This window comes from Chiloscyllium plagiosum, unplaced genomic scaffold (genome assembly GCF_037043375.1).
Source record: "Chiloscyllium plagiosum isolate Xiang-an unplaced genomic scaffold, Cpla_swu_hap1 HiC_scaffold_47, whole genome shotgun sequence".
Taxonomy (NCBI): Eukaryota; Metazoa; Chordata; class Chondrichthyes; order Orectolobiformes; family Hemiscylliidae; genus Chiloscyllium; species Chiloscyllium plagiosum.
In genome coordinates, this window is record NW_028270185.1 from 21,948,422 (window position 1) to 21,972,110 (window position 23,689).

Genomic DNA, 23,689 nt, shown 5'->3' on the forward strand with positions numbered 1-23,689 from the left:
CTCTGAAAGTGGCAACACAAATGGATAAGGTGGTTAAGATATATAACAAACTCACCTTCATCAGTTGGGGAATGGAATATAAAAACTGGCAAATCACATTAGGGCTGGACAGAACTTTAGTTTACCCATTTTTGGACTATTGTGTACAATTCAGATCTTGGAGGCAATACAGAAACAGTTTACCAGGGTGTTACCTGGTTTGGAGGGCATTCACTACCAGGAGAGATTGGACATTCACTTGAATACCGAAGGATGAGAGTGACCTTATCGTAGTTTACAAAATTATGAGACCCATTGACATATTGGATAGTTAGACTCTGTTGTTATCCCCCTCCCAGGGCAGAAATATCAATTATTAGGGAGATACCCGTGAGGTAAACGAGGGTAAGGTTAAACAAAACAGAAAATGCTGGAAAATCTCAGCAGTCTGGCAGCATCTGTAAGGAGAGAAAAGAGCTGACGTTTCGAATCTAACTGACCCTTTGTCACAGCTTTGACGAAGGGTCAGTTAGATTCGAAACGTCAGCTCTTTTCTCTCCTTACAGATGCTGTCAGACCTGCTGAGATTTTCCAGCATTTTCTCTTTTGGTTTCAGATTCCAGCATCCGCAGTAATTTGCTTTTATCGAGGGTAAGTTTAATGCAGATTTGTTTTTTAAAAGTATTAAGTGCTTGGAATATGCTGCCACTGGAGATGGTGGAGCCAGACACGACAGCAACATTTTGGAGACATCTTGCCAGGTACATGTATAGACAGGGACGAGAGGATTACGGATTGCATAGAGGCAAAAGGATTGTAGGTTACAAAGGCATCATCTGTCAGCACTGGCCCGTTCCTGTGCTATTTGTTTTTTATTGTTTTATAAGAGGCAAGAATAGGAAGCAGAGATATCTCAAAGGTGTTTGGCTTTGCAGGGTATAACAGAGACAGGGAGGGGCAAGGACACAGAGTGGTTTGGAAACATGGATGAGAACTTGGGATTGCCATCTACCTTTCAAAGAACTAGCATTGGTCAGCAAGCATTTGATGGGCAAATGGCAGTTGGCGTGAGGCAGAGTTTTCAATGACCTAAGGTTTGGAGCACGGTAAGTGAACAAAAGCTGAACCGTTAGGGAATACCAGAGATTGAAACCAGCCACCTGAGGGATAGCATGGATGTGCTGGCAGAAGCTCATCATCCCTGGGTTAAATAGGGCACCAATCAGATCCACTTGCCTTGGACTGTTTCCCAGAAGAGAGATGGAACTGGTGAAGAGTGAGAGATTTGGAATAGAGACACGAATCTATAGGTTCACACCTCTGATATTTTATTGGAGCCCATGAGTGAATGTCAGAGGAACAAATCAGATTGTTCAGCACTGCTCCAGAGAGGTGCTTGCGAGGTCAAGTCAGCTGTCATCAGTGCACATGAGAACCATGTTTCTGGATGCTGTCAGCAAGAGGTAGCAACAGTCGTTATGTAGGAGCAACCACTCGCTAATGGCTAAATCCTCGGCATACAGAGGCCAGTGGTGCAGGAATGGGAAGGGGCGTCACTCAGCTTTGCGTATTGGTCAACAAACACAGAAGCTGCAGGGTGAAGGGGTTGGTCTGAGTACTGACACAGGTGGCAGCTGGTGCAGCTCCGGTATCAATGGTGAAAATGGATGGAATTAGGAGAGAGTGGGTCCGCCAACACGACAACAGGGTAAATCGAGAAAATCACCAGCTTTGTGGTTGCAGGAACATCAACGGGACGAAGAACGTTTGTCACATGATGTTAAAAATCCCTCGCCCAACCCAGCTTAGATTCTCTAAGTTTATGCTAAGACCATATAAAAAAAACAAGAACAGGAGTAGGCCATTCGGTCCGTTGAGCCTGCCCCACCATTCAAGAGGATCATGGCTGATCCAGCATTCCTCATGTCCCCTTTCCTGCTTTTTTCCCCATAACCCTCAATTCTCCAACTGGTCAAGAATCAGCCATCTCAGCCTTAAATATACACCAGGACTCTACCCCCACAGCTCTCTGCGGCAACAAACTCCAAAGCACTCAATCCTCAAAAGAAAAGCTTTACCAGATTCTTAAATTGGTGGCCCTTTACGCCCCCTGCTCCTAGACTCTCCCATAAAGGGGAAACATCCTCTCAGCGTTTACCCAGTCAAGCCCCTTAAGAAACCTAAAATGTTTCAAACTCCTCAGTCTCAGTAAAGGTCACCATGACACTACTGATTGTTGCAAAATCCCATCTGGTTCACTCATGTTCTTGAAGGAAATCTGCTGTCTTTAACTGGTCTGGCGTACTTATGACTCCAAACCCACAGGAATGTGGTTGACTGTTAACTGTCCTCAAAAGGACACCCTTGAAAGAACTTTGTTTTATAAGTTTCCCTACCCCCAATGTCCTCTGTTGAGAGTCAGTGTCGTGAGGCACAGAAACAAAACTCTTCGTTCCAATCAGACCACGCCAACCATAACAACTAACTAGTCCCATCTCCCTCCAAACCTCTCATTCATTTACTTATCCAAAACATCTTTTAAACAATGTAACTATACCCATATCCACCATTCCCCCAGGAAGTTCATTGCACACACAAACCACTGTGTAAAACAAAATTTGCCATAGCTTTTTAAAAATCTTTCTTACCTTAAAAATATGCCATCTAGTCTTGAAATCCCCTACCCTAGGGAAATGATACCAGCCATTCAACTTACCTATCCCTCATGATTTTATAAACCTTTATGAGGTCACCTCTCAAACTCCTGTATTCCATGAAGAAACGGTCCCAAACTATCCGTTCTCTCCTCATAGCTCAAACCTGGCAACATCCTGGTAAATCTTTTCTGAGCCCTCTCCGGCTTTAATAATATTCTTCCCATAACAGGGTGATCAGAACTGCCCGGTGGTGAAGTGTCGAATTTTTCTGCTGCAGCGAATAAAGAACAATATAGTGTTGGAAAGAGCCAAGGCCCTCAGCCATTTTGAGTCAAGCTGATAATCAGTTTGACCCTTTTCGAAAGGATACATCCATAACAGCAACCATACTGCGGCAAGACTCCAAGCTGAACCCATCAGTCTTCAGATCGGGATCTGTGACAGAGAATAAAACATCAGCAGAATTAAACAGTCAGGAAATCACTCTTTTACCCAGAGGAACAACCAGAGACCTGGCCAGATCAAAGACTGATATCTCTGAACACTGCTCAAAACTAAACACTGTTTTACCACTTCAGTTTTAATACAGCCATTGCTAAGAGCAACCAATTTCTCCACTGCAATCAACCAAAAAAGGGGGTCTCTTTGAATACAAAAGTTATAATAATTAGAAAATGTCATTTTAAAGAAAGGGAACTCAAACACTTTTTCCACAGTAGGGAATTCCTGCTCAAATCTCTCCACTTATGTCTCACTTTCTTCCTTTAACATACTACCAAAAGAAAATCTACATTTCCTCCCGGGTTTTGTTAAGTCAGATGACCATCGCCCTATGTTGCCCCCAGTGTCACATGATGTTCAACAATATTGTAAACCTTTTTGGGGCAGTTTCATCATGTTAAAAAAGGTGTTATAAAGCTTGTGTCCACCACATACTCCAGTCTCCAATTTGGGAGGCTGAGTAAGTAAGTTCTGGAGTTTACAGAAACAGGGGGAATCTCTTTGAAGAATTCAAGATTCTAAAGGGCCAGTCTCCGTAATGGTGACAGTGAAGTTATCATTTTAAAAAAAAAAAAGCACACACACTCATAACCTGATTCTCAAAGACTTTGGAATGGAAGACTGCCATTCTTACCTAGTGTGGCTTTACATAGGTCTCCAGACACACGTAGTGGACTCTGAACTGCCATCGGAAGTGCTCAACAATTCAACTGTACAAAACACCAATAGCTGTTCACAGCAGCTGCTCATCACCAAGAGAGGGCGATAGACATTAGAGGGACAGACAGAACCAGGGAAACCAACATCCAGGGAACGAGCCTTTAAAATATCCCATTCCCAGGAAAGCAGAGTTTGATGTCTCACCAACTGATGTACCAGTCAGCACAGGGACAATTAGACACAGGGCAAACGTGAGGATTGCAGATGCCGGAGATCAGTGTCTAGACTAGAATGGGGCTGGAAAAAGCACAGCAGGTCAGGCAGCATCCAAGCAGCAGGAAAGTTGATGTCTCGGGCAAAAACCCTTTATCAGGAATGAAGGCCTGACGAAGGGCTTTTGCCCGAAACTTCGATTTCCCTGCTCCTCGGATGCTGCCTGACCTGTGATTTTCCAGCACCACCCAAATCTGGACTCTAAAGGGGGAACTTATCATCTGACCTGGATCTCAACACACACACACAAAAAAAGTACAAATTAAAATGCTGCGCAGGATTATTCAAATGCTTTCCAAGAGTTAAGCTATGGCACAGACTCCTGTTCTAGAGAGTTTAGCTTGTGGGCAATTCGATTGATACTAAAAGGACACAAATTGTGAGAAATTACTTCTGCTTATTCTCGAGTCCAGGGGCAAGAGGCATTTGTATTTAAAAACAAAATTGGAGCTACACCTTTAAGAAATGAAACGACATAAACACTTCTTCATTGGCTGGTACACATTCGGACCTCTCTTCGAGAAATGACAATTGACGGCAAACCAAATTGCTCATCTTTAAACCAAGATGGTTAAATTTGTGTTAGCCCTTGATATTGAGAAATAGGGATTGAATTAGGTCTCGGTTCTGAGACCTTATGTTGCTGATCCCTACAAAAGCAATTTAAATATAATTGCATCACGTGAAGACAGTGTCAAGGCCGTGAGAAATACTAAAAGCCTATACTTACGTCTGCAGACAATCTTGTTGAGTATGTTCTTCAGCTCAACGGGACTCACCTCCATGTCCTGCAAAGAATCAAGACTCTTAGATCACAACAGAATCACTCAACAATTCACCAAGGTTCCTCTGACAACACCTTCCAAACCCACAATCTCTACCATCTCCAACATTAATGGTAGCAGATGCATGGGAACCCCATACCCTGCAAGTTCCCCTCCAAGCCATGCACCATCTTGACTTGCAAGTATATTACTGTTCCTTCATAGTCGCTGGGTCAAGATCCTAGATTTCCCTCCCCACTGGCATTGTGGGTCTACCTACAGTTGTTCAAAGGGACAACTCACCACCTCCTCCAGGGCAGTAACTACTGGCACAGCCAGAAATATCCATGTCCCACATGGGAATAAGAACTATTTCAATTCCATTACTTTACAGGAGGAACAGAAAGATCAAGCCGCAAGATTTTCTCTTAAGACATTGCGGTTTTAATGTGAAACAAGTCACCCTGTTCTCTTCACCCTCCAATCCTCTAATGTCAATGAGAGGTCATTACAAGCTGGAAAATGAGTCAGGATCATTTCTCACATTGTAGCCAATAGCTGTATGGGTTTCATGCATTGAAATATCAAATAGCAGCTTCTGGGTTGAGTGGAGTCCATCTTGCTTCAATGGCTGATCCTCAATTGTACAGCAACAGAGAGTCCTGTTCCTCTACTCTCTTTGCTTGGCTCCCTTACCAGTCAGTGCTGACCACCACACACCATTCACTGCCAAAGGGTGGAATAGCAGCTCCTTCTCAGACAGGTAAAAACAAGGACTGCAGATGCTGGAAACCAGATTCTAGATTAGAGTGGTGCTGGAAAAGCACAGCAGTTCAGGCAGCATCCGAGGAGCAGGGAAATCGACGTTTCGGGCAAAAACCCTCACGATGAAGGGCTTTTGCCCGAAACGTCGATTTCCCTGCTCCTCAGATGCTGCCTGAACTGCTGTGCTTTTCCAGCACCACTCTAATCTAGAAACTCCTTCTCAGACACAGAATATAGAATTGCAGTGAAATCTCAGGAGTTCACCCCAGACACTGAACAGTTCTGGAAACATAGAAAATAGGCAGAAGTGGCCATTCGGCCCTTTGACCCTGTTCTGCCTTCAACATGACCATAGCTGATCATTCAACTCAGAGCCCCGGTTCCTGCTTCTCCCAGTACCTTTTGATCACTTTAGCCCTAACAACTATTCCAACATCTTCTTGAAAACATTCAATGTATGGGCCTCAACTGCTTTCCATGGCAGAGAATGCCACTCGGGGCTCCACTCTCTGGATGAAGCCATTTCTCATCTCTTCGCCCTTTCCCAGGGACACAGCAAATCACTCCACTCTGTGGGCAGCAATGGGAACGTTGCTGGAGAGGTTGCTTTATTGCAGCCGCTGAGGAGCAGAGGCAGGAGAAACGAGGACCCACTCCCTGCTCCTGGTACAGTATCGGACAGAGCAGCGAGGGCTGCAGCCCTGCCAACCCTACTTTGAAACAGTTTAAGGTGGATAAATCCCCAGGACCTGATCAGGTGTACCCGAGAACTCTGTGGGAAGCCAGAGAAATGATTGCTGGGCCTCTTGCTGAGATATTTGTATCATTGATAGTCACAGATGAGGTGCTGGAAGACTGGAGGTTGGCAAATGTGGTGCCACTGCTTAAGGGCGGTAAAGACAAGCCAGGGAACTATAGACCGGTGGGTCCGAACCCGGTGGTGGGCAAGTTGTTGGAGGGAATCCTGAGGGACAGGATATACATGTATTTGGAAAGACAAGGACTGATTAGGGATAGTCAACATGGCTTTGTGCGTGGGAAATCATGTCTCACAAACTTGATTGAGTTTTTTGAAGTAACAAAGAAGATTGATGAGGACAGAGCGGTAGATGTGATCTATATGGACTTCAGTGAGGTGTTCGATAAGGTTCCCCATGGGAGACTGATTAGCAACGTTAGATCTCATGGAATAAAGGGAGAACTAGCCATTTGGATACAGAACTGGCTCAAAAGGTAGAAGACAGAGGGTGGTGGTGGAGGGTTGTTTTTCAGACTGGAGGCCTGTGACCAGTGAATTTCCAAAAGGATCGGTGCTGGGCCCTCTACTTTTTGTCATTTACATAAATGATTTGGATGCGAACATAAGAGGTACAGTTAGTAAGTTTGTAGATGACACCAAAATTGGAGGTGTAGTGGGTAGCGAAGAGGGTTACCTCAGATTACAACAGGATCTGGACCAGATGGGCCAATGGGCTGAGAAGTGGCAGATGGAGTTTAATTCAGATAAATGTGAGGTGCTGCATTTTGGGAAAGCAAATCTTAGCAGGACTTATACACTTAATGGTAAGGTTCTAGGGAGTGTTTCTGAACAGAGACACCTTGGAGTGCAGGTTCATAGCTCCTTGAAAGTGGAGTCGCAGGTAAATAAGATAGTGAAGGAGGTGTTTGGTATGCTTTCCTTTATTGGTCAGAGTATTGAGTACAGGAGTTGAGAGGTCATATTGCAGCTGTACAGGACATTGGTTAGGCCACTGTTGGAATATTGCGTGCAATTCTGGTCTCCTTCCTATCGGAAAGATGTTGTGAAATTTGAAAGGGTTCAGAAAAGATTTACAAGGATGTTGCCAGGGTTTGAGGGTTTGAGCTATAGGGAGAGGCTGAACAGGCTGGGGCTGTTTTCCCTGGAGCGTCAGAGGCTGAGGGTGACCTTATACAGGTTTACAAAATTATGAGGGGCATGGATAGGATAAATAGACAAAGTCTTTTCCCTGGGATCAGGGAGTCCAGAACTGGAGGGCACAGGTTAGGGTGAGAGGGGAAAGATATAAAAGAGACCTAAGGGGCAACTTTTTCCACACAGAGGGTGGTACGTGTATGGAATGAGCTGCCAGAGGATGTGGTGGAGGCTGGTACAATTGCAACATTTAAGGGGCATTTGGATGGGTATATGAATAGGTAGGGTTTGGAGGGATATGGGCCGGGTGCTGGCAGGTGGGACTAGATTGGGTTGGGATATCTGGTCAGCAGGGACAGGTTGGACCGAAGGGTCTGTTTCCATGCTGTACATCTCTATGACTCTATGAAGCAGAGAAACCAAGCTACAAATCTGACATACAATGCCCAGAGTCTCACATATGAGCAGCAAGTGGAATTGTTGCTCAACTCCACATGTACCAGGCCCAGTCTCACACACTCACAGGCTGGTTCACACATGCCAAAGCCATAATTCAAGCACCTATGCAAATCCAGGCCTGTAATTTCCAGTCAGACCCAGCAACTCTGGTTTGAAGTGTTCCAGTGGTCAGATGGTGAGATTTGTAATCATGTGATGGTTGGTCATGTGACACGTTTGAACAGAAAAAGCTCCCTTTTACGATAAAATGTGTCTTCCACATCCAACTGAACTTGGTTTAATATCCCAAACGGAGCAACTCTTTGCAAATGAAAATCCAGCAAGGGTCTCCCAGGGAACCAGGCTGCATCTTCAGTTCAGCTCGTGAATGCCTGCTATCGTTCATACGTTTGCAGTCACTTAACTGCGATAATCTTGATGAAATCAGGTTTGGGAGGCGATATTTACTGCACTACAAAATGAAAATGTATTTTTCAGGCATCAATTCATGGTGGGGTGATGACCTTGTGATATTAGACCATAAGACAGGAGCAGAAATTAGGCCATTTGGCCCATTCAGTGGCAGAGCAGACTCAATCATAACCAATAGGTTTTTCAACCCATTCTCCCACTTTCTCCACATTAGCTTTAATCCCTTGGGATTCAAGAACTTATCTATCTCAGCCTTAAATATACTCAATGACCTGACATCCACAGCCTTCTGTGGCAATGAATTCCACAGATTTTAGCTCATCTCCATCTTCCCTTTATTGCAAGGCTGTGTCCTTGTCTCTCCTGCCAATGGAAACATCTCCCTAACGTCCACTCTGTCCAGGCCATTCCGTATTCTACAAGTTTCAGATACCCCGCTCCCCCATCCTTCTAAACTCTGTCAAGTCCTAGAGTCCTCAAACATTCCTCATATGTTGAAGCTTTTCAACCCTGGGATTATTCTTGTGAACCTCCTCTGGTCCCACTCCAGGGTCAATACGTCTTTCCTGAGGGATGGGGCCCAAAATTGTCCCTAAACTATCACACCAGAGACTCAGATAATGATCGGGAGACCCAGATTTAAATCGTGCCTGGCAGATGGCAGGATCTGAGTCAATAAACGATGACCATGAAACCATTGTCGATTGTCCATGCGACTCCAGATCACAGCAATGTGGGTGACTCTTAATTAGGGTCAGGCTATAAATGCTGGCTTATCCTTTTAGGATAAAAAAGTGTCACATGACCAACTATCACATGATTATAGGTCTTACCAACTGCCTGGGAATGAACGTAAATTTTTTTTTAAAATTGGCAAGACTGGGTTGCAACTTGAGCCAACTGTTTCAGCTAATACTGACTGGTAGGAAAAAACAGACAATACTTTATTTTTGGTAAAAACAATGACTGCAGATGCTGGAAACCAGATTCTGGATTAGAGTGGTGCTGGAAAAGCACAGCAGTTCAGGCAGCATCCGAGGAGCAGGAAAATCGACGTTTCGGACAAAAGCCCTTCATCAGGAAGGGCTCCTGCTCCTCAGATGCTGCCTGAACTGCTGTGTTTTTCCAGCACCACTCTAATCCAGAATACTTCATTTTTAATCATTGTTCTTTTAACAGGAAATGGGACATGCCTAATCATCCTTGAACTAAGTAACTGGCTAGGCCTGTTCAGAGGGCAGTTAAGAGTGGACCACTCCTCTATGGGTCTGGAGTCCCATTTCGGCCAGACCAGGTAAGGACAGCAGTTTCCTTCCCTCAAAGGACATCAGTGAGCCAGATGGAGTTTTTTTGACAATTAACCGTGGGCGGCACGGTGGCAGTGGGCGGCACGGTGGCACAGTGGTTAGCACTGCTGCCTCACAGCGCCAGAGACCCGGGTCCAATTCCCGACTCAGGCGACTGACTGTGTGGAGTTTGCACATTCTCCCCGTGTCTGTGTGGGTTTCCTCCGGGTGCTCCGGTTTCCTCCCACAGTCCAAAGATGTGCAGGTCAGGTGAATTGGCCATGCTAAATTGCCCGTAGTGTTAGGTAAAAAGGGGTACATGTAGGGGTATGGGTGGGTTGCGCTTCGGCGGGTCGGTGTGGACTTGTTGGGCTGAAGGGCCTGTTTCCACACTGTAAGTAATCTAATCTAATCTAATCTAATCTAACCGAGGCTTCAAAGCTGCTATTTGAGACCAGCGTGATACTTTAGATTTATTAATGGAATTTTATTCAACCAACTGCCTCGGTGGGATTTGAATCCATATCTGCAAAGCATTGTATGGAGGAGCCGGTGTTGGACTGGGGTGTACAAAGTTAAAAATCACCACACCAGGTTACAGTCCAACAGGTTTATTTGGAAGCACTAGCTTTCGAAGCGTCGCTCCTTCATCAGGTAGCCCGTGGGGCAGGATCATTAGACACAGTTTTACTATCGATTTGTGTCTTATGTTTCCAAATAACCCTGTTGGACTATAACCTGGTGTTCTGAGATTTTTAACTACAAAGCGTTAGACCGGGCTTCTGGGGTTAGGCAGATGCTGGAGATCAGAGTCAAGATTAGAGTGGTGCTGGAAAAGCACAGCAGGTCAGGCAGCATCCGAGGAGCAGGAAAATCGACAAAAGTCATTCATCAGGAATGAGGCTGGGAGCCTCAAGGGTGGAGAGATAAATGGCTTCTGGGGTTACCAGCTCAGTGACATAACCACTGTGTCACCACTGTATGGCAACATTGAATAGAATGAGCTTTTGTAAACCTTTCCAGTGATAACTTTGTGCATAACACCCAAGTGTGATTACACATTATTGAGGTTTATGAGCCAATTGTTAAACCTATCATTGGTTAAGTTTGAAGAAAAAAAAATAACATTTTAAAATAAATCACATTTCTACTTTTACCAATTTGTTTCTCAAAATTAGGTGACACTGGGTTTGGCATGTTCCAGTCTCTCAAATCACAGGAGAGTAATCCAAAAGTAGGGACACAGCAAGTGTCTGTTGTTTCAGCTGTGCCTTCACAGGTTTGAGGAAATAGTCACAGGCTGATCTGATGACTCACATTCCAAGAAAACATATTTGAGTCAAGCATAATTGCACTTTCAGTGTCCTGACCCCACCCTCCAAACTAAATGGCTGCATTGTTGCTGTAAGTTACAAAATTTCAAGTTGTTAAAATGACAGGAGTACATTGGCAGGGTGAACGACAAGCAGCATAAGTGGGTGGCCCGCTCCCAAATCTCTACTTAACAACAAGTCAGAGGTGCCATTTTCTTAAATTTAAAATTCAGTTATGAAACAGGGGTGTGACTGGCTACTCTAACATTTGTTGCCCAAACCGAATTGTCCAGAGGGATGTAAGAGTTAAACACAATGCTGTGGGTCTAGAATCACACTTGGGCCAGAACAGGGAATGGTGGCAGCTTCCTACCCCAGAAGTTATTAGTGAATGATAAGAGTGTTTAATGACACTAACAGAACACCATTAGGCCAGGTTTTAATCCAGATTTCTACTGGGTTCAAACTTCATTGTCTACCAAGGTAGGATTCAAACCAATGTACTCAGAATGCTAAACTCGATTACTAAGCGAGAGACACACACGCACAGAGAAACCACTTGCAATCACAGAAGCATCCAGTGACCATAAGGCTGGCTTCCTGTTGCTCAGCCAATTTTGGATTCAAGTCACTAGCAGTATCTGACGGGATCTCATTTTTCTGAATAAACTGTCATGCGACCTCATCAAAAACCTTACTAAAATTCACAATGGTAACAGCGACAGTACTATCTTCATTGTTACTTCCTCAAAAAGTATGATTCAGTTAATAAGATACAATCTTCTGTTAGAACTGTGGTGGGAGGAATGTGCTGATAATCAACTTCCACGACTGCCTTGGTCACACCATCAATACAAATATTTTGACTCAATCACCAAAACGATCAAAATGGAAAGAGAGAGCCAGAGTGCGCAAGAGCGAACTTCCAATCACAGAAACATCCATCGACCGTAAGCCTAATTCCCTGTTGCTGAGCCAATTTTGGATTCAACTCACCACCAATATCCCATGGGATCTCACTTTTCTGATTAAACTGTCATGTGTAAAAAAAACTTAGTAAAATTCACAGTGACAACAGTTACAGTATTGTGTTCATCAATCTTCCTTGTTACTTCCTCAAAAAGTATGATTCAGTTAATAAGATACAATTTTCTGTTAGAACTGTGGTGGGAGGAACGTGCTGATAATCAAGCCCCACGACTGCCTCGGTCACATCATTAATACAAATACTTTGGTTTGGTCTTGGGGCAGGGGGCAATAGAGGGGGAGACGGAGGGAGAGGAATGCTTCCCTTTATGGAAGGCCATTTAAAAATTAGAAGCCTCCCATCTGGATAAAAGGTGAGGGGGAATGTCTTCTCAGAGAGGCATCAGTTTAAGAAAAAGCAAAGTGACACGGTGTCCCTGAATCCGATTGGCCATGATCTTACTGAATGGTGGGACAGGCGAAGACCTGTGAACACCTCCAGCAGCTCCTAGTCCTCGTGTCAGCCTCTTGAGCAGCCTTGACTGATGTTCCTCTCCAAATTCTCTCCTCTTTAAAACCTTGGCGGGCGGTACAACCGAAGGACCCTTTACCAATAGGGGGCAGCACAGTGGTTAGCACTGCTCCCTCAGTGCCAGGGACCCAGGTTCAATTCACCTTTGGGCGACTGTGTGGAATTTGCACATTCTCCCCACGTCTGTATGGGTTTCCTCTGGGTGCTCCAGTTTCCTCCCACAGTCCAAAGATGTGCAGGTCAGGTGAATTGGCCAGGCGAAGTTGCCCATAGTGTTAGGTGCATTAGTCAGGGGTGAATGTAGGGGAATGGGTCTGGGTGGGTTGCTCTTCAGAGGGTCAGTGTGGACTTGTTGGGCCAAAGGGCCTGTTTCCATATTCTAATCTAATATGTCACCTGCTTTAAACACAAGCTCAAGTTTAAACCTCAGCCAATATTCAATGTGTAATCGAGTTCGATGAAAGTAAACACTGAGTCTCCCAGGTGCAGGGGAGGTACAATGAAACAAGACATTATCACCCAAATTTATAATTCACAACGGAGAGTGTCAACTCCCCTGCTCTTCTGATGCTGCTTGACCTGCTGTGCCTTTTCCAGCTCCACATTTGATCGACTGTGCCCGACAGAGGGTAAACACAAAAAGTTCAGAACAGCTCATAAACAGGTGAACATGTCCCTGTAACACTTACATCTCCAGCCAGCTGCTTGAAGACCGCTCGAAACCTTCGCTCCTCCTCGTTCTCGTAGGACTCAATCTGAGAAACATGGCGGGGTTGTTCGGCCTAGGAAACAGGCAACAGATGGTTAGTAAAACCCGAAAGACAGGCCCTTCGTAGGGCTGTCAAAACAAACAGACTAGAATGTTCTCATCTAGAATGTTCTCTCTCATTGAGTTTTGACAGAGGCATTTAGAGCTGGTTTTAAAATGGACAGATATAATACAAGAGGCTCGGGAATGGTGCTTGCCAACTCTGGTTTGACAGGGTCCTGTAGGTAATCACATGACCTGCTCACAAGCACCCAGTTGAAGCTATCTGGTTTTAAAAATGTGAACAGGAATCCTAGGGGCATCACATGCTACAGATTATCACTCATTAACTCCTGAACTATCCCAAGGATTGTCCACCTTGACACATGACAGTGGACCAGTAAATGTTCAGGCCGTTTGCAAACAGCAGATTGCCTGGAGAGTGAGGGAGGGAAGCAATAAAGATTTTCCAGATCAAGACGGCGTGAAGAGAGCACACGTTTCAATAGACAGGAGGAAGCACATTTGGGACAAAATTATTTAAAAGACAGGAGAGAAATAAATGATAATTTCATAACCTATAAAATAATAACCACAGTATCCAACAGAATAGTAAATAATCCCTGTATCTCAATCTCCTCTTACACAAGAGCACGATATATCTTCCAATTACCCACTTTCCTGCTAACAAAAAAAACAATTTCCCCACCTCGTTCGATCAGAACTATTCATTTTTCCTCTAGCCAATCACCTTAACCTTCTCAGCACCAAGAATAATCCTGGTACCCGGCACCAGATTGACCTCCAGGGCGGGGGGGGGGGGGGGGGGCACGGGCGCCAGACGGCCAGTGGACAGTCTTTTGGGTTCAGCAGGAAAAAAAAAAGATAAACAGGAGGGTCAGAGGTTCTGTTCACTCCGAGACCTGGCTCTGAGGGAGCTGGACCAGTGTCAAGGACTGTTCATGTGGAAGTAAAGGGGGTGACTGGTGACAGGATACCAGTATCTGGGGAGTTATTTCAGTGGTGACGAGAGAAAGGTACACTCCTGGAGAAATTCACTCAACAGTCATCGCTGAGTAGGGGTAAACATTTCTGGCATCATACAATTATTTGAGAAGCTTAATTCATTAGACCCTGCCATCACAGACCAGACCCAGTAAAAAGAAAAAAAGAAAACAATAAAGAACAATCCTGGTTTCCCCATGTGGCTGAAGGAAAAGGCAGCTTAGCACCATTGTGCTGTCTTTCTACAATTCCCAATGGAACCCATGTTTGGGTGGAACCCTGTCTTCCTCATATCTCCCTATGCGCAGTCTATCATGCCCTTTCTGCGAATCTTGGCTGCAGTTTGTTAATTGATGAATGAAAGGACTCACCAACATGAAATGAGATGCTTCCCTGAATAGTTGATGTCATTACACTCTAACACAGAATTCACATAGCACAGTGCAAACCCTTAGGCAACTGTACTCCTCGTTAATGGCATTATGGGTCTACACCACATGGACGGCAGTGCTTCAAGATGGCAGTTCACAGCCACTTTAAGGGCATCTAGAGATGGCAAGCAATTGCTGGCCCACCCAGTGATGACCACATCCCATTTAGAACTTTCTTTTAAAAAAAAAAATTCAGTGTCACTGTTAAACATGTATTTGTAAAGGTTGGGTTCGGTTTATTTTGCCATTAGACTAGGGGACACGCACACTGTCGCTTCTACATTCAAGTGAACAAATTGGCTTGACACGAGACTAACAATAATCATTCAGACCTTAACCAAAATTGCACGTTCCTATCTCCACTAACCCTATCAGGCTTCAACTGCCTCCTCTGCAAAACAAGCCTCAGTGAACTTAAAATAAATAAATAAACAGCAAACTTCAGTAAATGAGATTCCTAACTTCCAATGGGGAGAATTGAGTGATACTTTTAAATCAATATAGTTATATTTAATGAAATACTTTTGAAAAAGTATCTCATGCACATAAGCCAGCTAGCTGTTCCTAGCATACTTCCAGCCAGATATTTGTATGGTCCCAGATATTGCTTCCACATCTAGACATCAGAAAACTCTTGAAGGCATTACCTCATGCTGAGACATGCATTCACAGCCACTAGTTGTTCTACAACAGAATTCAACCAAGGAGTTATTCTTCCTGCCTCAATACGGGCACTCAGCATTGATGGCTTCAGTCGTACCGTACCATTCAATGGTCACTGGAGACAGGACAATGCAACCATCATCCTAGCTGACTCCTAGTGGGCTGCAGCAGTAAAGACAACTTGCTAAAACTCTAATCAAAAAGAGAATCTGGGGTCACTTTGAAACAAGTAATACATTTAACATTTAGTTTAAATCAAATGCAGTTTTAATTGATTTAAAACCAAGGAAGATTCAAGATACTTACTGGGCCAGCCACCATTTGTCTGGAGGGCGAAACATAAGAAAGAGCAGAAAAATAAAAATTAACATGTTGTAAACATGAAACATTTCCAAACAGATTTGAGATATGAAACTTTAACCAAAATTATTCAACCCAGAGTTCATGCTCCAGACTATCAGTCTCCCATTCTTGGGACATTGTGCTTCAGCTTTATTGAAACGTACAGCACAGACCCTTCGGTCCAACCCGACCAGACATCCCAACCCAATCTAGTCCCACCTGCCAGCACCCGGCCCATATCCCTCCAAACCCTCCCTATTCATGTACCCATCCAAATGCCTTTTAAATGTTGCAATTGTACCAGCCTCCACCACTTCCTCTGGCAGCTCATTCCATACATGCACCACCCACTGCGTGAAAAATTTGCCCCTTAGGTCTCTTTTATATCTTTCCCCTCCACCCTAAACCTATGCCCTCTAGTTCTGGACTTCCTCACCCCAGGGAAAAGACCTTGTTTATTCCGAATAAACAACATTTCAAAGTCCTCAAGTATGCTACATTCTGTGGACAACCAGCCTCCAATAATCACTGTCAGAAACCTCTTCAATTTGCCTAAGTATGTTAACTCAGAAAGATCAGTGCAGAAATACGTGCACTCAAGACCATCCTATTACAAGTTTCATACAGCAGTTACTGAAATTGCTCTGAATTTTTTAAAAAATTAGTAATCTGAACCGTAGACATTTATAGAAGTAGGACAATAATTAAACACATTTGGGATATATGCCTCACTGACCCCTCATCTAAGCATCCTGGTACACCCAAGAAACCAAACTAAAACCAGAACTACGGCTGCCAAAAATCTGGCAGAAATAGCTGGAGAAACTCAGTAGTTTTGGGAGCATCTGTGGAGAGAAAATAGACTTAACATTTATGCCCCAATAACCTTTCAGTACTGAAACACTGACTGTGCTCTCTCTCCACAGATGGTACCTGACTTGTTGAGTTCCTGCAGTCACTTCTGTTTTTATTTCTGTATTTCAAGGATCTCTCTTCCGTAACAGTTACAATACATCAAAAAATGTTTTTACATCAAAAATATTCTCTTATGTGCATCCTGTATTTCTAAGCTGCTAAGAAGTGGCCTTTTAAGTGTCATGAAGGAAGATGGTCATTTTGTAAACATTGGTTCAAGTTACAGACTCATTTCTAACCTCTGGGACCTAGGTCTCAGCTCTCCGCTCGGTAACTCGACTTTCTGACCATACAGACTTCAATCAGTAAGAATAAGCGACACCACTCCCTTTGCCATAATCCTTAACACTGGTGCCCTGCAAGGCTACATACTCAGCCCCCTACTGTACTCCTTATACACTCACAGTGTGTTCAAATTCCACTCGGACTCCATTTGCAAGCTTGCTGATGACGCTGCCATTGCAGGTCGGGTCTCAAACAACGACAGAACAAAATACAGGAAAGAGATGGGAGTTCTTCAAAGGCATGGGGTGTAAAGATAACAATCTCTTCATCAAAGTCAGCCAAACAAAGGAGCTGGTCATTGAGTGAAGGAAGTGGAGTGGAGTGGAGGGCACACCCCCAGCACTGAGGCGGAGATAGTCAACAGCGTCAGGTCCCTGGAATGATGATCAGTTACAATCTGTCCTGGTCCAGCTATGTCGACACAACGGTCAACAAAGCACAAAGTCTCTACTTCCTCAGGAGGCGAAGGAAATTCATATCTCCACAGCGACTCTGATCAATATTTATTGATACATCGTAGAAAGCGTCCTATCTCGATGCAACACAGCACGGGATGGCAACTGCTCTTCCCGAAACTGTAAGTAACGGCAGAGCATCACGAACAAGCCCAGTCCATCAAGCAAACCAGCTTCCTATCCATTGACTCCACGTAGATTGCTTACTGCCTCGAGAAAGCAACCAATGATCTCTCTCACCCCAGACAGAAGATTGTGCAAGTTCAAATACACATATGAATAGATTCTTCCCTGCTGTTAGCATACTTTTGAGCTGACCTCTCAAATGTTACATCTGATCTCTCACTGACTGCACCCTTCTCTGTGGCTGTATTCTGCATTCTATTCTGTTACCCTGATGCACTTCATATGGTACAAACTGCCTGTACAGAATGCAAAACACCTTTCACATGTGGCAACAAGTTAATTTAAGTGTTATTTGGTGAAGTAAATTTCCAGATTAGAAGTTTCTTGTTAAGTTGTACTTTGCAGGCAGACTCCTTTGGAGGGTCTAGATACTCTGACTTGTGTCTTTGCTCCAGTCTTTAACTGGTGGGGCTCAGGAGTGTGGGGTGGGCATGGTTTAGAGTGATGGGCTGTCTTTTTACCTCACAAATGACACTTGAAGTGGAACATGAACCCACTGATATACAGATGGTCAACACTCAACAGTATAGGCAATGTGGCAAATTTTGATGCATTTAAACTTGCTATGAGTAAAATGTAATAATACGTAAAGATAACATTTAGATTAAATTAGATTCCCTACAGTGTGGGAACAGGCCCTTCGGCCCAACCAGTCCACACCGACCCTGCGAAGAATAACCCACCCAGACCCATTTCTCTCTGACTAATGCACCTAACACAATGGGCAATTTAGCATGGCCAATTCACCTAACCTGCATATCTTTGGACTGTGGGAGGAAACCGCAGCACCCGGAGGAAACCCACACAGACACGGGGAGAATGTGCAGACTCCACACAGACAGTCACCTGAGGCTGGAATTGAACATGGGATCCTGGTGCTGTAAGGCAGCATTGCTAACCACTGAGCCACTGTGCCGCCCCTGGTCTCATTTAAGAGAATGTTAGTTTCATTTGCAAAAGGTAGCAGGATAGGAGGTGAGATGATTATTTTTCCTCTGAACATGAGTGAAGCCCAGTGGTACAACTGCCCATTCTGTTGGCCGGTTGTTCAGACTCTAGTGACAGGGAGAGGTTGCGAGGGAAAGAAAATAAAAGGGTGAAATAGGAGATAATTCAAAAATAAACTGTGCACAGTGAACCAGAAATTGTTGAGAAAATTCAGCAGATCTGGAAGGAAAGTAGAGTTAACATTTCAGGTCCAGCGACCCTTCTTCAGAACGGATTGTAACCAGGAAAATGATGGTATATGCTGAAGATGGTGTTGTGAAGGTGGGGCAGTCTAGGAGATGAGTAAACAATAGATGGAGGCAGAGAGTGAGAAAAAGAATGAACAACAGTGGGTCAGAGAAAGGAATGGGTCAAAATCAGCCTGGGGAAATCAATAGCTGCTAATGGCGACCATTAGTAACCGGCAATGTGCCGTGCGTGGTAGCAGGCCATGTGATGATAAGGCCTGGTGTGGTGAGGTTAGGCTAAGGACATGGGAGAAGGTGCTCAGGCCCGAAAATTAATAAACTCCAATACTGAGCCCCAAAGACTGCAGAGGCCCCTAGTCTAAAATAAGATGTTGCTCTTCTGCTGTGATTATAATTCAGAGCTGGAAATGTGTTGCTGGAAAAGCACAGCAGGTCAGGCAGCATCCAGGGAACAGGAGAATCGACGTTTCGGGCATAAGCCCTTCTTCAGGAAGGGCATAAGCCCTTCTTCCTGAAGAAGGGCTTATGCCCGAAACGTCGATTCTCCTGTTCCCTGGATGCTGCCTGACCTGCTGCGCTTTTCCAGCAACACATTTTCAGCTCTGATCTCCAGCATCTGCAGTCCTCACTTTCTCCTCAGTGATTATAATTCAGCCCACTTTTCAATTCAGAGATCGCCACTCGGGATCAACTGGTCAAACCTGAAATTCCGTATAAACCTAACAACGCATTAAATCTCCAGGGTGGGGACAAAGTAGAGGAGGGTAAAGTACTTGAAAAAGTGATTTGCCGACTCCCTCAGTTTGGCAGTGGTGAGTTACCCACCCCACACCCTGCCAACTATCTGACCTGCTCTCTAGAAATGGATCTTCAACCAAGGGTATCTGCTAACTGAGTAAACTGCATAGCTCAAACTGAGATGGCAATGGTCTTTAACAGGGCGGGAGATGACGGGCAGGGTCAGTGGTTCAAATCACACTCCAGTACATCTCGGGTGAGCTTTTATGGTGAAAAGCAGGAGTCATAGAATCATAGAGTAATAGATGTACAGCATGGAAACAGACCCTTTGGTCCAACCTGTCCATGCCGACCAGATATCCCAACCCAATCTAGTCCCACCTGCCAGCACCCAGCCCATATCCTTCCAAACCCTTCCTATTCATAGACCCATCCAAATGCCTCTTAAATATTGCAATTGTACCAGCCTCCACCACTTCTTCTGGCAGCTCATTCCATACACGTACCACCCTCTCCATGAAAAGGTTGCCCCGTAGGTCTCTTTTATATCTTTCCCCTCTCACCCTAAACCTATGCCCTCTAGGTCTGGACTCCCCAACCTCAGGGAAAAGACCTTGTCTATTTATCCTTTCCATGCCCCTCATGATTTTATAAACCTCTATAAGGTCATCCCTCAGCCGCCGGCACTCCAGGGAAAACAGCCCCAGCCTGTTCAGCCTCTCTCGATAGCTCAAACCCTCCAACCCTGGCAACACATTTGGAAATTTTTCTGAACCCTTTCAAGTTTCACACCATCTTTCAAATAGGAAGGAGTCCAGAATTGCACGCAATATTCCAACAGTGGCCTAACCAATGCCCTGTACAGTTGCAACATGACCTCCCAACTCCTGTACTCAATACTCTGACCAAAAAAGGAAAGCATACCAAATGCCACCTTCACTATCCTATCTACCTGCGACTCCACTTTCAAGGAGCTATGAACCTGCACTCCAAGGTCTCTTTGTTCAGCAACACTCCCTAAGACCTTACCATTAAGGTGTATAAGTCCTGCTAAGATTTGCTTTCCCAAAATGCAGCACCTCTCATTTATCTGAATTAAACTCCATCTGCCACTTCTCAGCCCATAGGATCTGGACCAGATGGGTCAGTTGTAATCTGAGGTAACCCTCTTCGCTACCCACTACACCTCCAATTTTGGTGTCATCTGCAAACTTACTAACTGTACCTCTTATGCTCGCATTCAAATCATTTATGTAAATGACAAAAAGTAGAGGACCCAGCACTGATCCTTGTGGCACTCCACTGGTCACAGGCCTCCAGTCTGAAAAACAACCCTCCACCACCACCCTCTGTCTCAGAAGGAATTGAAGAAATCCTCTCCCCCACCCTTGCCCTGACAATGGGAGAGGTCTGGAACGCACTGTCTAGGAGGGGAGTTGTGATGGGTAACCTCACAACCTTAAACTAATGGTATTTGGATGGGTACTTGAAATTCAAGGCTACAGAGCTAGTTGCTGGAAAGTGGGACCAGTGTAAGTCACCAGGATATTACCTAGGCTGGAAGGTAATGTACCATCTGGAGAGATTGAGATAGTTTTCCTTAATTAGAGACTAAAAAAAAAATAACCTGCAGGTGCTGGAATCTAAAACAGACAGGCAGCATTTGGAGGTACAGCCCCGAGGAAGGGTTACACCCGAAATGTTGACTTCTCCACCTCCTGATGCTGCCTGTCTTGCTGTTTACCCCCAACCTCCTGCCTGTCCCTCCTGATGCTGCCTGCCTTGCTGTGTACCCCCAACCTCCTGCCTGTCCCTCCTGATGCTGCCTGCCTTGCTGTGTACCCCCAGCCTCCTGCCTGTCCCTCCTGATGCTGCCTGCCTTGCTGTGTTCCCCCAGCCTCCTGCCTGTCCCTCCTGATGCTGCCTGCCTTGCTGTGTTCCCCCAGCCTCCTGCCGGTCCCTCCTGATGCTGCCTGCCTTGCTGTGTTCCCCCAGCCTCCTGCCTGTCCCTCCTGATGCTGCCTGCCTTGCTGTGTTCCCCCAGCCTCCTGCCTGTCCCTCCTGATGCTGCCTGGCTTGCTGTGTTCCCCCAGCCTCCTGCCTGTCCCTCCTGATGCTGCCTGGCTTGCTGTGTTCCCCCAGCCTCCTGCCTGTCTATACTGTTTTCCTTGGGGCAGTGAAGGTTGAGAGGGGACTTGACAAAGACTTGAGGGGTGTTGATAGGGTGGACAGGAAGGCACTTTTCCATTAGTAAAAGGGCCAATAACCAAAGATCATAGATGTAAGGTAAGAGGCCGATCGGTCGGTGGGAGTCTGGGGCTCACTGCCTGAAAGGGCGTTGGAGACAGAAACTCTCGTAACACTTCAGCATTTGTTCAGTTGCAGTGTCATATCCTCCAGGACAAGGGCCAAGAGATGGAAAATGGGGTGAATAGAGTCAGATCTTTGACCAGCATAGACCTGGCTGAATGGCCTCATGCCGTAAATATCAGATTCTGTGAACACTCCATTGTTTTGTACACTAGATCTTGATGCATGTGGTGGATATATATCCTTTTGACTGACCACAGCTTCATTTGCATAACCAGGATAGCATTATGCAAATTTAGAACATGTTCAGGAAGAATTGAGGAACTGGAAGTTTGTATTTGCACCTGTAATAAAACACAATCATGCATATGGAATAAGTGCTGATTAAATGATTGATTTGCAGCTTGTCAAAGCAAACTTCATTCTGAGGGGGTTGGAAGAATGAACATAAATCTGCTTGAGTGAGTGAGTTTATGGCTTACTGTCGGTGTTTAAATCCTCTGATTTGTGTGTCACAAGCAGCACACAGCAAGATCGAACAAACAATGCAGTCATGATCAAACAGCAATATGGTAATGATCTAATCTGTGTTGATGTTGGCTGGGGAATTGGCAGGATGCCATGGAGTGGTGGTGATGGTGCCATGGTATCTTTCTGGAAGAAAAGATGGAGGCCTAGCTTTTGGTGCGGCATTCATTGAATCACACAGACAAGAGGAGGCTCTTTGGCCTATCGAGTCTGTACTGCCAGAAATACATAATCTACACTATTTTAGATTCCAGCATCTGCAGATTTATTTTTTGTCTCTAATCAAGGAAAACAATTCCAATCTCTCCAGCTGGCACAGACCTTCCAGCTCAGGTAATATCCTGGTCAATCTCCGTTGCGTCCTCTCTCATTTAACCTCATCCTTCCTATAACCTCAAAATCAGAATGACATGCAGTATTCCAGCTGTGACTTAACCAGCATTTTATACAATTCCAGCATAACATTCCTTCTCTTGTATTATCTATGCTGTAGAAGTCAAGTCACTGAACCAATGTCTTTCTGAAATTGAGGTCTGAGTGTTTAAAGCTGTCAAGAGGTATGGGGAGAACGTGTGTCATGGCTACTAAAGATAAGTATCCTGGAGGATTTCTTAATCACCTCATCTGCCTGCCCTGCTACCATCAGGGAACTATGGATATGCACATCAAGGTCCCTCTGATCTTCAATACACTCCAGGATCCAAGCATTCCAAGTGTCATCCCTCACCTTGTTTGCCCTCCACAAGTGCATGAGCCCAGAGTTTTGTCAGATTGAATTCCATCTGCCACCACTGTGCCTGACTGTCCTGTCAGTTGTGGAAAATGGTGGTCTGACTGGTGCAGTGTCAAACGCCTGATGGAAAAGATGTCAAGACTTGTCCTCCACTGAGCTGTCATGTAACTAACATCAGGGAAGGGCTCAGCAGCTCATTACAAGAAAAAAATGCAGAAGAACCAACCCTGTTAAAAGCCACACCTGCCGATGGAAGAGGCAGAATTACTCATAAGTGCACACCCCTCTTTTAATTGTTGGCACAGGGGGGCCCCCTTGTGGTGCAGGAGCAGTGCTTCTGCCTCTGGACCAGAGCTGCCTGGCTTCAAGTCCCATCTGCTCCTGAAGAGTGTAATAATATCTGAAAAATAGGTTAATTTTTTTTTTAAATGCAACATTCCCACAGATATTCCCAGGCTGGATACTGCACGAAGACAACTTTCCTCCCCATTTCCTCACCTTTTTACCCCAGCGGCTTCATAGAAAAATAGGAGAGTAGGCCATTGGGCCCATCCACCTGCCCCACAACTCAATATGATCACAACTGATTTTCTAGCTGAATGCCATACTCCCACGTTCTCCCCATACCTCTTGACAGCTTTAACACTCAGACCTCAATTTCAGAAAGACATTGGTTCAGTGACTTGACCCCTAC

General features: G+C 45.0%; 1 protein-coding gene across 1 annotated transcript in view; it reads right to left on the bottom strand.

The window, feature by feature from the left end:
• The window catches only part of capns1b (calpain, small subunit 1 b), a 47,752-nt gene that overhangs the window by 19,290 nt on the left and 4,773 nt on the right, over positions 1-23,689 (bottom strand). The window contains exons 3-6 of the mRNA XM_087984078.1: positions 15,614-15,632; positions 13,150-13,242; positions 4,801-4,858; positions 3,007-3,071 (exon numbers count right to left, since the gene is read on the bottom strand). Coding sequence (XP_087840204.1) covers positions 3,007-3,071; positions 4,801-4,858; positions 13,150-13,242; positions 15,614-15,632 — 235 coding nt within the window. The remainder of the gene's footprint in view (positions 1-3,006; positions 3,072-4,800; positions 4,859-13,149; positions 13,243-15,613; positions 15,633-23,689) is intronic.